At 38.0% G+C, this 17,250-nt stretch overlaps 2 protein-coding genes and 1 non-coding gene across 4 annotated transcripts; 2 read left to right on the plus strand and 1 right to left on the minus strand.

The window, feature by feature from the left end:
* The first annotated feature begins 3,038 nt into the window (after nt 1-3,038).
* On the plus strand, nt 3,039-5,648 carry tmem178ba (transmembrane protein 178Ba). The gene is made up of 4 exons (XM_059536868.1): nt 3,039-3,692; nt 4,313-4,429; nt 4,778-4,915; nt 5,007-5,648. The coding sequence occupies exons 1-4, from the start codon at nt 3,311-3,313 to the stop codon at nt 5,261-5,263; spliced, it is 894 nt and encodes a 297-aa protein (XP_059392851.1). The 5' UTR covers nt 3,039-3,310; the 3' UTR covers nt 5,264-5,648.
* Nucleotides 5,649-5,705: 57 nt separating this feature from the next.
* Nucleotides 5,706-16,644, minus strand: cnot4a (CCR4-NOT transcription complex, subunit 4a). 2 transcript variants are annotated; one of them, XM_059536861.1, is made up of 13 exons: nt 16,516-16,644; nt 15,115-15,347; nt 12,534-12,731; nt 11,398-11,484; nt 11,130-11,231; nt 10,857-10,982; nt 10,620-10,741; nt 10,030-10,239; nt 9,414-9,471; nt 9,082-9,337; nt 8,562-8,990; nt 7,232-7,465; nt 5,706-7,144 (listed from the first exon to the last, which is right to left on the minus strand). In XM_059536861.1, the coding sequence occupies exons 2-13, from the start codon at nt 15,286-15,288 to the stop codon at nt 6,825-6,827; spliced, it is 2,316 nt and encodes a 771-aa protein (XP_059392844.1). In that variant the 5' UTR covers nt 15,289-15,347; nt 16,516-16,644; the 3' UTR covers nt 5,706-6,824. The 2 variants fall into 2 exon arrangements, with proteins under 2 accessions (XP_059392844.1, XP_059392846.1); XM_059536863.1 differs by having other exon boundaries at nt 15,115-15,317; nt 16,507-16,644.
* LOC132125537 (U1 spliceosomal RNA) lies at nt 12,854-13,017 on the plus strand. Its single transcript, XR_009426934.1, has one exon. It is a non-coding gene; the product is annotated as a U1 spliceosomal RNA (small nuclear RNA).
* Nucleotides 16,645-17,250: the final 606 nt, after the last annotated feature.

A 17,250-nucleotide genomic window follows, 5' to 3' on the forward strand; every position in this document is an offset into this window, starting at 1 on the left:
ATAATGCACAAACACTAAGGGTACTCCAAGTGATATGCCACAACAACAGTTTTATTTTAAGTGAATGGCTGCAACAATAAAATATGTGTGAATATGGGGAGTGTATGAGCATTTTGTGTGCATATCTGTACATGCACATTCATATTTGTGAGTGAGAGCACATTAACATAAACATACTTACCCCCACTCCACAGAATGAACAAATGAAATGCATTCTTTATCAGTCACTATGGTGACATACTGACCTCATGATTTACACCACTCCAGGTCTGACTGATTTCATTTGTCACCATTTAATTTGTTTGTTCTTGTCACCATTGTGATTTCTTTTGTCTGGTGTAGGCAGTGGATCAATTCTTTTTCACTTTATTTAAAAATTGTTTTTTTGTAAATTGCTGTTTGTACACCATTATTAATCATTTGAAAGGTCCAATACACGTTAAGAGGTCTTGAATCTTGCCTTTTCTACCCTGTTCTCAAGACGCTTATCCATCATGCTCACCTCATGTGGAGTTAGCCCATAGTATATATCGGCTGCCTGGCTTATATACTGTGACAAAGTCTCCTCCTGCTCCCTGGTGAAGACCTGGTGAGGACTGTAGTATCCTACACGAGGAAGGTCCCTCGATCCCTGGTCTTTCATTTCTTTATATTTCTGACAATATCTGTTCAAGGTTGCGTGGCAGATTCTGTGGGATTTTGCAACTGCCCTAACAGACTTTCCTAACTTCCTCTGCTGCTCTTTTTAAAAGACTGATATCGACTCCACAATCTGTTTTTTACACCCAAGTTCTAGGCATTCTGTAGAATTATTAAAATCATAAAAATGTTCTTATTTGTATGTAAGGGGATGGTTGTAACACTTTCAAAACACATGTTACAACCTACCCCGCCACTGTCACCCATTGTTTAGCTGTATTAGCATGGTGCTTTGAAATTGGCAGGAGGTTGATATACCATTCTTTACTAAGAGAAACTAAAGTTTGACCTGATATAAATCATACAACATTATCTACAATGGTAGAAGTACTAAACAAAATATTATCTTCTTTTTTTTTTTTTTTAACCTCAGAATTAAATTTTCTGCTGTAGCTTCAGGAGTGATAGCAACACAGACTGGAAAACCTCCATGTGGGATTGTAAAGGAAGCCTGATGAAACTGTCACATGACTCCTATCTTATCCCTGATTCGTGGAATTGGTAGTGTTACAACTCTCCCCTTGTTACAACTATACCTGGCCTCCCCTACTTTGAATTTTGTATAAAGTGGCTATTAAATGTACATTTCATGCACTATAGAAGTTTTCTCAAAAAGCGGTGTAAATTCAAACAAATCTAGTCAACCTCAAAGCACACAACTAAAATTATGTGCACCCACAAATATTGTGCTGACTACTAAATGTGCGGCATCTCTGGAGAACAACTGAAGCATCAGGTGTTTCTGGAGCATCAAATTTAGTTCTTAGGTACTGTGTATGCATGTTGTACAAATCAAACATTTATTTTGGATGCAACGCTTCTTGCAGGGTTTCTGTTGGTCTTACTGTGCCTTGTCACAAACTTAAGGGCAAACATTTCAACAAATGGAGCAGAAAGTCTTGCATTTAAGTAGTGCATGCACTGAAAAAAGTAATTTTGCTTTTCAACATAAATATGTAAACATCCTTACATCAAGCTTCTTTCAGTTGAAATTCTAATTTAGGATATGAAATGAGCTTGTCCTTAAACATCAGTAAATGGGGTGTGAACACTTCTTTTACCCTTTGAACTAAGTTGATGTTTCTGAGGCCACTGGCAGTTATTTGTTTTTGGTTTATCAAAATGTCTTCATAAACACTGCTTTTAGTGTCAGTTACTGCTCAAGTTCCCTAAATTTCTTAATTTAAATCTCTTAAACATTTTCAGTACAGCAGACGTTCCATATTTCATTAATAGTTAATATCAGTGCTATTCTATATATATATATATATATATATATATATATATATATATATATATATATATATATATATATATAGTTTTACCAACTAAGAAGATTGACACTTTTAGAGTTTCACTCCCCTATCTGTTGTGAGCATATAGAAACACTTCCAAATTTGAAATTACAACTTCCAACAGATAACAGAATATATATATATCTATATGTGTATGTATATATATATATATATATATATATATATATATATATATATATATATCTTTATCTATATATATATCTATATATATATATATATATCTTTATCTATATATATATATCTATATATATATATATATATATATCTATATATATATATATATCTATATATATATATATCTATATATATATATATATATATATATATATATATATATATATATATATATATATATATTGTTAAAATTCGAAGTGGATCAAAAACTTTTCTCAAAGTTGTCCTAAAACCAAAACTATACTCATTTTTGTCTTAGGACTTGTTGTTGACTACTGCATACAAAATCTGTTAGAAGTTGTATAAAATTGGAAGTGTTGCTAATACAAGGCATATACATGTTGACTACATATTGCCATTGTGTTCCATTCAATTTATTGCTCTTAACTTTATAAAACCTGTAAAAACTGACAACTTGTCATTAAGACTTTCAGACTGTCTTGGGGCTTGTTTTGGCTGGAATGTTTAACAGTGTACTGATAACTTTATGCATAACAGAATTGTTTAACAGGCACAACAAATGTGCTAATGAGTTGTTAAAGGGTTAAATATGTTATATCTTTTAAATCAGGCATAATCTGTTTTTAGATAAATTATAGAAAACATTTTGACCATCAACACTGTCTGCAAGTTAAACGTCTTCAAGGCCTTACAAAATAATAGTATAAAACAGAACAGTAACAACACCATAAAAGTGTCTTGAGAGTCTGAAGCATATGATGTGTGGTTAAACCAACCACGTAATATGCTTAAAATGGCTTAAAAAAATAATAGAAATCATTATTTACAGTTATTTATTTTAACGATTTTGATTATTTTTAATTTATAATTTACCACGCCATTTTTAAATGGTTTTCAGTTTTGTGTGTGTGGTTGTCATGTGTCTCTGTCTGCAGCAGTTCAGAGAGGAAGAGCTGAACCCGCTCCCCAATTCAGCCTACCTGTAGGCTAGAGGATTTTTGTAATAATCGACGTATCTCGTTCATTTAAAGGGCATGTTTACAGCAACCTCAACATTTAGCATTTTTAACACGAAAAAAGATGCTGAAGCTGGACTGATCCGCTGCTTCGGTCGAAGGAGCTGTCCACCATGAGGTGCTGATCGGCGGCCTGGCAGAACGATGGCGACGGGGAAGTGGCTTCTGTACACGGGTCTCTGTCTGTCTCTCGTCGCCTTGTGTTTCCTGACAGTCGCGATCTCATCGGATCATTGGTACGAAACGGATGCGAGAAGATACAAGGAACGTTGCCGAACTTTCTCGAACCGCAGGAGCGATCCAGGTTTCATTTACATCCCCAACCACAGCCTTCCACTGCGAGCCAGCCGAGCGAGTCTGGACCGATGGGAAGATCGACTGCTGCTGCATAGAAACCGGCGTCAGCTGTTCGCGATGAGCGCGGCGGATGAGTGCAGCAGACGCTGCAATTCAACCAACATGGGGCTGTGGAGCAAATGCTACAGGGTGGGATTTGACTCAGACATCGAAGAGCTCATACGAAAAGGTAAAAAAATCCACCTGAGTCTTATAGGATTATGTGTTTTCTGTATGGATGCAATGTTTTGTTGATGTCCTCATGATGAGAGCATGGAAACTGCCATTTGAAGCAAAAAGCTTCAAATCTCTGCTAAATTCATTTGAATAATAATAATAAAAAAAACTCCTGGATGCTTTCTCAGTATTGGAGATCATGAGCATCTTGGTGGTTAAACATTCAGTTGTTTTAAAATTGTAGTGGTTTGGATTGGTGGTCTTCAAGCTTGGTCTTGGAGTACCTGAGCAATGCGCATTCTGGATGTCTACCTTAACACGCTTGATATATTTCATCTGCTCGTTAGTAGAGGCTTCAAGATCTGAACATGGTGGTACTTCAGGACTTGGATTGAAAACCACTACTTTTGACCGTATGAGCAATAATCACTCGACCGTTTACTCATCTAAATGTGACACTTGTCCATATGCACAAGAAGACTCAGCTCACAGGGAACTTGGTCATCCTAATTATGAGCTTGACAACCACCACCCCAATTTTCCAGGCCCACCTTACTAAAACTGGGCATTTGTACAAGTTCTAATTATCATACTGGGTCTGGATCTAATTATGATTTTTCTTGTTTATTCCAGGAACTATCGAGCGTTGCTCCTTTATAAAGTACTATTACTCCTCCCCTGCAGTGATGCGAAAGGATCTTTCCTACAATATCACCAAGACTATCCAGCAAGATGATTGGCATGCCCTGCGTAAGTGGGACTCTTTTCGGTTTGCATCAGTGATGTCCTGGGCTTTCTTACAAAAGGATCCTCCCACTATGGAGTAGTGTACTTATTGGGACCTCAATAAGGGTTGCCTACCCTTAACAAATTCTGTTTGGGCACATGAAGGCCACTCAGTAAATGTATTTGCTATAGTACTCAAGTTTAAAGCAAGGGTATCAATCCCATCTCCTAGAATTCCCAGCTTTCTTGCAAAGTTTAGTCAGAACGCAAGCAGGTGCGCTGAAGCAGGTTGGAGCTCAACTCTGAAAGAAGGTGGCCCTCTAGGAGCAAGATTGGACACCCCCGGTAATTTGTTTGTGTCTGTTTCTCCAGATTTGCGTCGGATGACGGCTGGCTTCATGGGCATGGCTCTATCCATCATTCTGTTTGGCTGGACCATTGGCATTTTGGGCTGTTGCTGGGAGCAAGGCCTCATGCATTACGTCGCGGGTCTACTCTTCCTTATGGGAGGTATGTGAATTCCTCCATGTTTGTTCTCTTAAAAATTCATTGGTCAAAGCTTGGTGCCTGTTCTCTAAACTAGTATCATGTCCCACTTCAGCTACCTTCTGCATCATCTCTCTTTGCACCTGTGTGGCCGGCATCAACTTCGAACTGTCTCGCTACCCACGTTATCTCTTCAGCCTTCCGGATGATATAAGCCATGGTTACGGCTGGTCCATGTTCACTGCCTGGGGAGGACTAGGACTGACCCTCATAGCTGGGTTCTTCTGCACCCTAGCACCATCAATTCAGCCTTCCCCACCATCCCGTACCTCCTGTCCTAAGCCTCGCATGGAGAATGGAACGGTGTGCTAAAGATTACATGACACTTTGAACATTGACATAAACAAACCTAATCATAGACTTCCTCGTGGGTAATAAAAACACAGAGGCTGTTGAAAGACATTTTGTGCTGGAAGGTTGCGAGCCATGGCTCTCAATTGATGTGAATTGAATAGAAGAATCTTATAAAAGCATATTTGTACAGTTGTACAAATGCTTTCATCCCAACATGAGTTCAGCATGTCCTTGCCTTGGTGATTGTCTTTGTGTTCAGTAGACCATGTTTGACCTTCAAGATGAATTTACTGTTTCCAAGACCTTTCTGATGTATAAGTACCATGAATTTCATTATGTGCTGTAGTTGTTTTCAACGTCAATGATTTCTTCATTGGACAATAAAATGCCTCATGTCAAAAAACCCTACTGCTACTACTCAAACTACACATCATCAGAAAAAAGAGAGAATTAAACAAGAGGCAATGAATACTCCATTTTATTTAAGATTTCTCTGTTTCAGACCAGCAGAAAATGGGTCAATTATTTTCTTTTAGCGCTTTATTTTAAGTCTCAGCAGCATGTTGAACCCAAATGTTGGACTACATTGATTTTTTTTTCCTGAAAGAATGAGTGATCGCATTTGATAAATACTGTTTAGTATGGCCACACAGAAAAAAAAGAATGAGTAGAAATAATTTGAAGGCCTTGGAATTGTGGCATTTTAGTGTGTGCCCATCTTCACGCTTTCAACACTCAAATTATCTGCAATCATGCCTTGACACGTCTCCTTTGTTACCATCCTTCCCAAGGTTCCAGACTTGATTCCTGATTCATACCTTGTATGAATGGCTTATTCTATAGGCAAGCCAATAAACGCTTCCACAGTGGTCTTTCTCACTTCTCTTCATGGGAATGAAACTACTTACTGTAGACTTCATGTAGCGGCATGTCAGGTCTCACACCACCCTTGAATCCAAAATGGATCCCAGCCTAAGATTAAAGAAGGTACTACTCTGTGTTTAATGGAGTCCCTTCTAATGAGGACCAGGGTTTGGATTCTACTAATGCACTCAAACCTCTGGCCTGTGGCTTCGTAAACATTAAACGTGTAAGAAGCCAAGAACATATTATTATCCATTTCCTTCAAGTGTTGGTGAGACCTAATGTACGGGAAGTGTAAAGATTCAGAGTATTAAATTACAGTCTGTACCTTGGACGAAGGAGTGACGCCAATCAGACACGTTATTCATTTAAGCACATTCCGTTTAGCCATTGTTAGTCACATGTACACATCAGTGCTCATGGTTTCCTCTGCACATTTCACTGTCAGACACTTATTTCCCCCCAGAATCATATGTGAAGGTGTGTGTGAATGTGTTGGGACCCTCAGTGTCTGTCTCAATCATTACCCTGCACTGATGGTGCTCATCATATGTGTGCCTTCAAAAAAAACTGACAACAGACAAACAAATCCTGATGGGGGAGGGATGGAGAGGGAAAGGGGTAGAAAGACAAGAGCTTATGTTATGTTATAAATGGAAGGGGTATATTTGCGGTTTCATATTTGTGATGCAGATAAATTGAGAGAGGGCTGTCTTTAGTGACGGTCAATACCGGCACTCTGTAGGATGTCTGTGGCCGTCTGTGCTGGGGGTCTGAAGGCTGTTTGAAAACCTGGAGGTGGGGAGTGGAACTGATTTGGGTTGAGTGTAGGAGGAGGAAGGTAAGGGGCCCAGGCGGCTCTGTGTAAGGACAATTGGGTGGCCGCATCCAGGAGGCCGGTTTGCGGGGGCTGTGGGAGTGCGCTTGAGTTGGGCGGTCCGTCCATCTCTGTGAGTGCCTGAAGCGACTTGAGCCAGTGTGGCGGATTGTCATCCTGGAGACAGTCCAAACTGTTGCCTGTGGATGCTGGGATACCTGGAGTTCATAAAGGAATATGAATGAGTACTATTACCAATGAAAGTTTTATCAGTAACCAGAGGGTTTACGAAACACAAATCACACCTGTGATGATGGCGGGGTCCATCAAACTGGCAGTACTGTCCCAGCTGAGGCTGTGCGAGACTCCAGTCGAGCCTAACGGCACCCCAATGTGGTTCACACTGGAAGTGGAGGAAGAGGAGGAGGAAGAGGTAGAGTTCGGGAGGCCTCCGAAGTTGATGTTGATATTTGGTAGGAGCGCTCGCAGCCCGTCCTGCCACTCTTTCACATTTAAGCTTTCCACAGAACCATTGTTTTCTGAAAGAGAAATAAATTAATGAAAAAAACATGAGAATTGAAACTTTGCGGCATCCTTAAAGGAATAGTTCACCCAAAAAACAACATTCGATTGGTTTACAAGCAGAAGAACGCTGGCTACTGCGTCAGCAGCACCATATGCATAAACATGCGTCGAAGATTGACACGGAAGAGAAGAAATTGTTGAATAAAGTTATTTTTGTTTTCTTTGTGCACAGAAAGTATTTTCGTAGCTTATTGACTTATGTCACATGGACCATTTTTACGATGTCTGCACTACCTTTCTGGGTCTTGAACGTGTCAGAAACCTCTCAGATTTAATCAAAAATATCTTAATTTGTGTTATGAAGATAAACCCTTTGTTCTTATAGGTTTGTTCACATGAGGGTGAATAATCGACGACAGAATTTTCATCTTTAGGTGAACAATCCCTTAAGATCTATGTGAGACTTTTTTACATTCAATTTTACGCGAAATGGGATACTCAAGAAAAAAATCCACGGTTGCGAGATTAAAGATGATTAAAGAAAGTTGTATCTAAATATTATTTTTATACAATTAAAAATTTTTTTAAATGATATTTATATTAATTATACTAATAGCTTTTTTAAATATTTTGAGTTTTCATTTTCATTTTAGTTTAGTATTTTTTTTCTGCTTCTTAAAAATATTTCTATTTATCTTTATTTTCGGTTTCAGTTTTAGTCAGTCTGGAAGTAACTTTTACTTCTTTCAGTTGCCAAAGCAATATTACTTAAGTTTGTTTTACATTTATTGGTTATATTTCATTTCATTCAAGCTTGATTCCAATTACCGAAAATAGTTTTTAATAGTTAATAACAACACTGAAGATGGCCACAGTTTGCTCTCATAAAAGGACACAGGGGCACAAGCAGAATTAGCCATTAAGGGAAAATAAAATTACAATGAAAATGTAACTCTGTGCAAAAAAACAACAATAAACATACTGGGAATGAGTTCAACAACTTGTTTGTATTTGGATCAGTGGGCTACAACTGTAGCCCTGCTTAGACCAGGTGTTTTAACACACCCAGGTGTTTCACAAAAAAAAAACAAGACAGATGCATCCCCTGACCTGATATAGGAATCCCCCCAAGGCCGGTGCTGTGGTGTTGGGCCGGCATGCTCAGGTCTAAGAAATGGCTGTGCACAGCTGAGGACGTGTGGTTCAAGTGTGTGAGGTGATTGCGGGTGGGAAGGCCCATCCAGGGGTGGCGTGCGGCCATGTGTTGAGGCAGGCTGAAGGAGTTATACAGGCCTCTGTGCTGGAGGTGAGGAAGTCGCTGTTGACCATTGGGGAGGTTGGTCTGGTGGGAAGAGGGAATGGGAGATAGGGGGGGGTGCTCCTGGACTGACAACTCTTTCTCTATGAGGTCGGCCAGGGCCTTCCGTGTGATGTCAAATGGGTCGAAGCCGAGGTCATCGTCCTGCTGCTGCTGCTTTGCTGAAGAGCCAAAACCAAAGGCCGCTTGCCAATCAGTGGAGGACGACACTGGGATAGTGTCTGCAAAAGGAAGAGAATGTTTGGTGGGTTTAGCTCCGCACATACTGCAATCTTATTGGTCCACTACACTGCATTCACTGTACAGGCCTACCTGAGGTGAAAAGGCTCTGTGGTTCTGGAGTCATGGGCCAGTCGGAGGCTCCCTGTGGTGAACTGGAGAAAGGGGGCAGGCCACTGGGGATAGGGTTGGGATGTCTGAAATTGCTGTTGTCTGAGAAAAGAGATTGAGACTCTGCTGCCGCCCCCTCGAAGGGTGAGCGTGCAGTGAGTTCGGCCATGCTGATGGGCACAACGAGACTGGGTTTAGTAAGGCCAGGTGGAGGAGATGGGGAATCGCTACTGGATGTCTGTCAAACCAAATGCAGAGAGATGGATCAAAAAAATGTAATTAAATAAAAGTTTTTAAGAGTTTTTAGCACTTACCTGTGATATATTTTCCCCGTTTCCTATAGTTATGGGTTCTGAAGGTTTGCCAATTGGACTGAAACAAAAGCACAGTGTGATGAGCATGCACCAAAACACACAAAAAGAAAAAACAAATCACTTGATATGAAACATATGTGACCCTGGAGCACAAAACCAGTCTTAAGTCGCTGGGGTATATTTTTAACATTGGCCAAAAAAATCATTGTATGGGTCAAAATTATAAATTTTTCTTTTATGCCAAAAATCATTAGGATATTAAGTAAAGATCATGTCCCATGAAGATATTTTGTAAATTTCCTACCGTAAATATATCAAAACTTATTTTTGATTAGTAATACGCATTGCTAAGAACTTCATTTGGACAACGTCAAAGGCGATTTTCTCAGTATTTAGATTTTTTTGGACCCTCAGATTCCGGTTTTCAAATAGTTGTATCTCGGCCAAATATTGTCTGATCCTAATAAAACCATACATCAATGTAAAGTTTATTTATTCTCCTTTCAGATTATGTATAAATCTCAATTTCAAAAAATGTACTCTTAAGACTGGTTTTGTAGTCCAGGGTCATATATGTTTCAAAGCAAATATTGGCTAGGCTGCTGCAGTACAGTACCTGGTAGGCTCTAAGGCTGATGGGAAAGGTGTAAGGCCTGTGTTCTGTTCAGTTCCCTGTTCAGGGTCTGGGTCGTCTGGAGTCATGTGGTCTGAGTCTGTTAGGCAGTCTAAAAGAGGAGGGGACTTGCGATGCTCTGTGGTTAAACCGTTAACCATTTTCCCATAGTTCTGTAATGATGGCCATCCTTCTTTATTGGTACTATTGGGTCTGGGGAAAAATGTTAAACATGGAAATCACATTTCTCACACAAAAGAAAAACTTATATAATAATTAAATATGTAAATTATTCAAAAGTTTAGAGTCAGTAAGTTTTTATTAAATACATGCTTTTATTTAGCAAGGATGCATTAAAGTCAAAAACATTTGAAAAATCTTACCGTCAACAAACGTTTGAATGGTAGTGTACACACACACACACACACACACACACACACATATATATATATATATATTAAGGAAATTCATTACTACTTAGTTAATTATAGAATATAATGCAACCATAAGCCACATTCACTGTCAATTATAAATATGAATATGTTCATATGATTGGACAGGTACAGCAATGAAATTCAGGAGAAAAGCAACACCTCTGAGTAGAGTTGGGTTTGCTCTTCGACTTCTCCCCACATGTTGAGGTTTGTAAAAAGTTGGGGTTTGCTTTGTAAAGGTCTTGGAGTAATTTTTGTTCATACTCTTGATGTTTCCCAGCCTAAAAACAATTTACACACAGTCAAACAATATCCAGACTAAAAAAAACAGACAGCAAAACATTTTGTACAAATGCTTTTTTCTGAACTGATTGATCTGTAAACAAATGTGCTCACCTGCATTTCTTCTTTTGTAAAACTAGCCGCTTCATCCCCTAGTTCGTGTAAATACATGCAATCTGATTTAGGACACTGCATGCTTTTGAGAAAATAACTGCAGTACTTTGTTGTACCTAAAGAGGCCTTGAGACAAAACAGTGACAGACGAGTATTTTAAAAACAAACAACTTCAAAGTGACAGAATACACAATAAACATTTAACACAGACATAATATACTTAATGTTTGATAATTTTGTAAATGGCTTACATTGTTATGGTTTAGCACTTACCTTGAGTGTTCTACCGTCCACTATGACATTGTTCACACACTGTATTGCTCTAAGGGCGTCATCTGAACGAATGTAAGTTACATAGGCACTGGCACTAGGACCCTGTGGAGTGAAAGGTCAAAATACAGTAAATGTAATTAGTGTGTGTTTTCTGTATTCTACTCTTTTCCTGTAGCTTTAAGCTAGAGACTTTTTCGCAGGCGCTGAATGCACAGGAGGCATGCAAGCATCATGGTTCATAACTAAGATCACATGTGGCTTTTCTTACCTGTGAACCTGCATATGATGTGCTGTTATTGATGACCACTTTATGGATTTTGCCGAACTTTCCAAAATATTCTGGGCGTTTTAGAACCTGAGAAGTAATCAAAGTGAGAGTGATTCTTCAAGTTAATTATTGCATGAACCACAAAACAGACACTGCACTGAATTATGCCCACTCATCATACAATCAAACTGTGATATGACTCTGAGGGATGAAACTTCCTTTTGTTGAGCAAAATGTAAATGACTCGCTGATGACAACACTCTATTTTTGAGCTATTCTCAACTACCTCCAACAGGAAGTGACACATTTCTCACTGATATGATATGACCAAAGGTGCAGTGGATTTTACATGATCAGAGATTTAAATACACACACATTGAGATTAAACACATTATCGTTCAAACTTTGTAATCAGTACAAATTTTAAAAATAAATTACTGATTTAATTCATTCTTTTTATTTTACACTTTAAAAGGCTGGAGTCTGTATGATTTTTGTAAAGAAATTAAAACATTTATTCAGCAAGAATGCATTAAATCTATTTAAAATAGGATTTATATTACAAAATATTTATATTTCAAATAAATGCTCATCTTTTGAGCTTTCGGTTTATCAGTGAAAATTAGTTTCTGCATCAAACTGTTTTCAACATTGATAATTAGAAATGTTTCTTGAGCACCAAATCAGTATATTAGAATGATTTTGGAAGAATGATGTGACATTGAAAACTGGATTAATGGCTGCTGAAAATTCAGCTTTGCATTTGCATTAAGTTATATTTTATATATTAACCTAAAAATATTTTAAAAGGTAACAATTCACAATATAACTATTTTTTTTTACTATATTTTGATCAAATAAATGCAGCCTTCTACAAATCTACAAAACCTACACTGCAGTTTTGAATGGTAGTGTATATAATTAGATTTATTTCAGGGAGCAGCTAGTTATTAATTATCTAGCAATTCATAAAAATGCATTAAAATAAATGCAATAAATATATGAATACAATAAATTATAATTAATTAATTAATTATAACATATAAATAATTGTAAAAAAATAATAATAATAATTTAATAATCTAAAGAGTAGTTATAAAAAATATATAATGGCATTATCTAACATGAGCATTCACCTCCGCATCTGCGAGTCTTTGAGAAAGTCCCACGACGAACACGAGGTTCCGCTGCACCACACGGACACTGGCCAGGTGCTTGCGGTTCTCTGTTACCTTCTGCTTCTTTTCGTTCTGCTTCTGCTTCTTCTCATTCTTTATCCTCTGGATCTCCTCTTGTGAGAGCGGTTTGTATACTGCTGGATCCTCCGGATAAGGCTACAGAACACACAGAGCACAGTTACCTCATTTGAACCTGCATTTGAGGGGTGCCAATTCTCAAAGAACTCTTCAAATAGAAAAAGAGTTTTCAGGCTGACACCATCACAGTGAGTCAAATAATACATATCTGGTAGGAGAGACACCATGATCTAGAAGGTGGTTCACCCAGAGCGAGGCTCGGCCATTGCAATTTGGCTGATTTTACCCCTGCGAATTCCCCAAATATGGGAATCTCGACTGCATAATTTATGGTAGTGGGGGACTGCGTTCGCACTCTGCCCTGAAAGATTAGTGAGCAGTCGTGGCCTAATCCACCCTCAATACCACGACTGAGGTGAGATCCTTGAGCAAGGTACCTAACCCCCAAATGCTACCCGAGCTAACCACTGCTCCGGGTAAATTCCAAGTATGGGTCACCATACCCATACTTGGAATTTACCCGGAGCAGTGGTTAGCTCAGTCGTGGTATTGAGGGTGGATTAGGCCACGACTGCTCACTAATCTTTCAGGGCAGAGTGCGAACGCAGTCCCCCACTACCATAAATTATGCAGTCACCTCCTTTCCTTTCCTTCTTGAACCACAGTGCATTTACACTTGGGAAGTGCATTTTGCCAAGAAAGTGGCGCAATACACTTTAACCACAGTTGCATAATCAGGCTTGAGAACATTAAGGCTGGTTAATCAGATGGTTTTTAACCACTGTGCTTGTGCATAACAATATATATTTCTATATTTAACAATACATTCATACTATTGACCATCCAGGTTTCTTGATCGGTGATTTTGAACAGATTTTGCCTCAGGAGCCAGACAGTATGTTGGGCATTAAGTATTCTCAGCCTCAGATGCCATGCCCACGGACCATTGGCTAAACGTCTGATGCATATGGGACACAAAAGTGCAAACACTTCAGGAGTGTCGAAGTCATCATCAGATTGGTTGAGTTCTACAGGATTTCTTTAACGTTCTGCCTGGAAACAAAGATACCGTGGCACTGAAACCCCTCACCAAAGAAGAATGCTGCCGTGTTTACAACTGTGATGACGAGCGCTCATCAGGATCAACTAAACGCCGGATTTTGAAAAAGTATGTGAAATGTCCTAAAGTTTTACACACTGGTCTGTTATTGTGGCGACATTTCCACGCCTCGAAACGTGAAGATGAACGAAATGAACTGTGATTGGTTGTTTAACATGTCGGTCAAATGGCCTCATGGTTCATCAATGAAAGCTGCCATAGATTCCAGACCTTCAGTCTGAAGAGACTAGGCATTAAGTGGCGACCCAACACAGTAGCAGAATTGTTTAACAGGACAGTTCACCCAAAAATGAAAATTCTTTTATAAGTTGCCCACTTGTTTCAAACCGATGAGACTTTTGTTCATCTTTATATCACAAATGAAGATATTCTTTATGAAACCAGCGAGATGGCTCTTTCTACACTGATAGTCCATTCCACTAAACCTTTGATGCAATAAAAAGTTTATAAAGAGATCTGCATAGATCAAAGATTAAATATCTTCATCATATAAAATGATCATGCTTTCAGAAGACTTGGATTAAACCACTTGTTTCATATGAATTAGTTTAAGAACTTTTTGGACCATCTAAGTTTTGGTGGAATATACTGAAAATAAATCTGAAACTTAAAATAGATAAATAAAAAGTGTTTATAAAATGAAAGAAATCTTATGGGTTTGGAACAACATGAGGGTGAGTAAATGAATTAGAAGTAACCTTCTTACATATGATGGTTAAATGTTCATACAACAGTTAAACAAATGTTCTCTCTGAAATCTAACATTACATTTATTAATATTGTAATAAACAACTGACTGTTTAATACTTTCATATGTATTAACATCTAATGTGTACTGATTAATTAATATAAGTAGAACAACTAATAAACTTGTCTTTATAGTTTGAGTGTTTGCATTACTGTTCTTGGCAGCCAAATATTCACATAACAAAACACATTTTAGCACAAACCATGCCATATTTTCTTTAACATTTGTGAAAGTAGCAGCACTAAAGAAAAAAATATATATATATTTATCTTTTAAAATCCTTTTTATTTTGCTATACAACTTATCCATGATTAAACAGGTTTTTATATTAGATGTTAGTTGGGTTTCATTATTTGTTTTTAACATAGTTTTCTCCTGCTGTTCATGATACAACAGATGAGAACCACTGTTTTAGATATCGCTCTCAGCCATATTGGTATCAACTACCTGAGAAAGTACACATCAAGGACAGCTTCTCATATACAATGTAACAGTGTCTCAATACCAACGCTGACGTTTTGACAAACCGATCTAGAACAAGTAGTCCATCACAATCATCAGAAGTTGTATATAGGTTTCAAGCAGAATCTTACCTTTCTGCAAGCAGGGCAGAGGCCGTTCTCATCTGTGCGGATGCGATGCCAGCAAAAGCGGCAGATTTGGTAGCCGCAGGTGCAGGGGAAGAAGTTGACGTCGTCGATCTCCAGCGGTTCCATGCACAGTGGGCACTCCATGGGGTCTTCTTTCAGCTCGGGACTGCGGGACATCCTATCGCACAGCAAGTTTGGGAGAGTCTCTGGCAAGTCGGCCGAAGGGCTGATGCAAAGTCAAAGCAAGTAGATTTGATTTAAATGTGGCATTGTGGATGATGTTAAATTATTCATATTGTAAAATGGCATTCAGTTAGATCAAAACAAAGTGAATAGCCATGCCAAACTAATACAGTCAGCTGTCATGGGCTCATAGCAGTCCAAAACATCAAGCTACCACAAAAAGCACATTAAGCCTTTTCATGTTTCTCTCATTACAGTCAGTTGGCCCAGCTGTCTATAAACATGCTGATGTATTGGGATTGCAGATTAGGACCACTGGGTCACATTAGAGATGACTGAAAGTCTATAGACAGACACGAATACCTAATTTACAATATTTCTATTTAAAATAAACGATTTTTATAGCTTTAAATGTTGTATTTAGCACAAAAATACTAACGCTTTCTATCTAAATGAATTGCGAATCACATACGAAATTTGTATCACAACAAACGCATGTTTAAAAGATGTAGCTAGTATTTTCCTCACAAAAATCCACATTCTAAAAAGCACATATTAAATTATATCAGCGAAAGCATGTATTAAACATTCACACTTCAATCGCTGATCGAAACAGGTTTAGATTCATAGACCTCCGTACAGCCTGTTTCGGCTTCAAATTGACATTAATTAAATAAACAACACATTTAATCCTATTTTGAAGTCTATGAATTACTATTGGAATCGCAATTGATGACATGTCACATTATAGATGTCTAGCGGCGCGTCAGTCAAGCTGAAAGCCGGTCAGGTGTCTCCACAGCTGGGACAGACTTCAACTGACGTGCGGCGCAAAACACAACACTTAATTTACCCTCCAACAACAAATAACACACAAACTTAGAAGAACGGATATTTTGAAATGGCTGTAAGTTAATAAAACGACTTTCCCTCCACACATATTAAGTCGACCACGATTGTTTACTGAACGTTTCTATTTTGCGGCCTACACACAGCTAAAGCCTGCGACTCTCCTACTAAACGGCCCGGCGACTAGAAGAGGAATCGCCGCCTGTACGCCTTTGACTTCATCCTTCACTTAAAACAAAGGTTTTATTCTTTTACTATTGTGTTAGTCTGCTTCAACACACATATACACACCCAATACCGATGTAGTAGTTATAATCGGGAGCACTGATCGTGATTAAAGGAGTTGTTTTGTATGGTACTCACTTCTACTAGCTGGTCCTGATGTATTGCAGGGATTCCACTCCAAGGGATATTCACTCTAGTTTAGGCGGGGGTTCTGCCTTTCAACTGATCAGATGTGTCTATCTGATAGTTTGGAATGAGCACTACTCCACAGCTCAGATGCTCAGAATTGATTAGATGTTTTCCTACTCAGTTTTACTGTTTATTTAGGTAGCAGATTTTTTTTACCACCATTTTACACTGAAATGAGGAGGGAATACAGTAACCAGTCAGCGTTCACTGAGTTTGCGTAACTTGCGAGGCGCAAGGCATTATCGGGGATGTAGTTTATTTTGTCATCAAATTTACTACTGTCACCACGAGGGGCGACAGAAATCGATACCATGTCACATTTATGTGCATTTAGAAAAAAAAAAGTTAAAAGTATTTAATTTTTTAAAGTTCATAATTTGCTTTTGTAATTGTTATAGAAATTTAAATGAGAAATTTAACTAAATACTATATAACTTTGTTTTATAAGACAATTTCTTTTAGTTTTTATTCACATTTTACTTATTTGTAATTCACCCAAATGGTAATGTTAAATGTAACTTTTTTTAAATAGTATAATTTAACATATTCTCAGTTAATATGATAAAAAAACTGCAAGCATAATTATAATGACATTTTTAAAAAGTGTATTTTGTATTTTACAGTTTAAACATTAACTTGATTTATACCACCACTTCTTTTTAGACATTTACTCAAATAGAAAAAGTACAATTT

This window comes from Carassius carassius, chromosome 43 (genome assembly GCF_963082965.1).
Source record: "Carassius carassius chromosome 43, fCarCar2.1, whole genome shotgun sequence".
Taxonomy (NCBI): domain Eukaryota; kingdom Metazoa; phylum Chordata; class Actinopteri; order Cypriniformes; family Cyprinidae; genus Carassius; species Carassius carassius.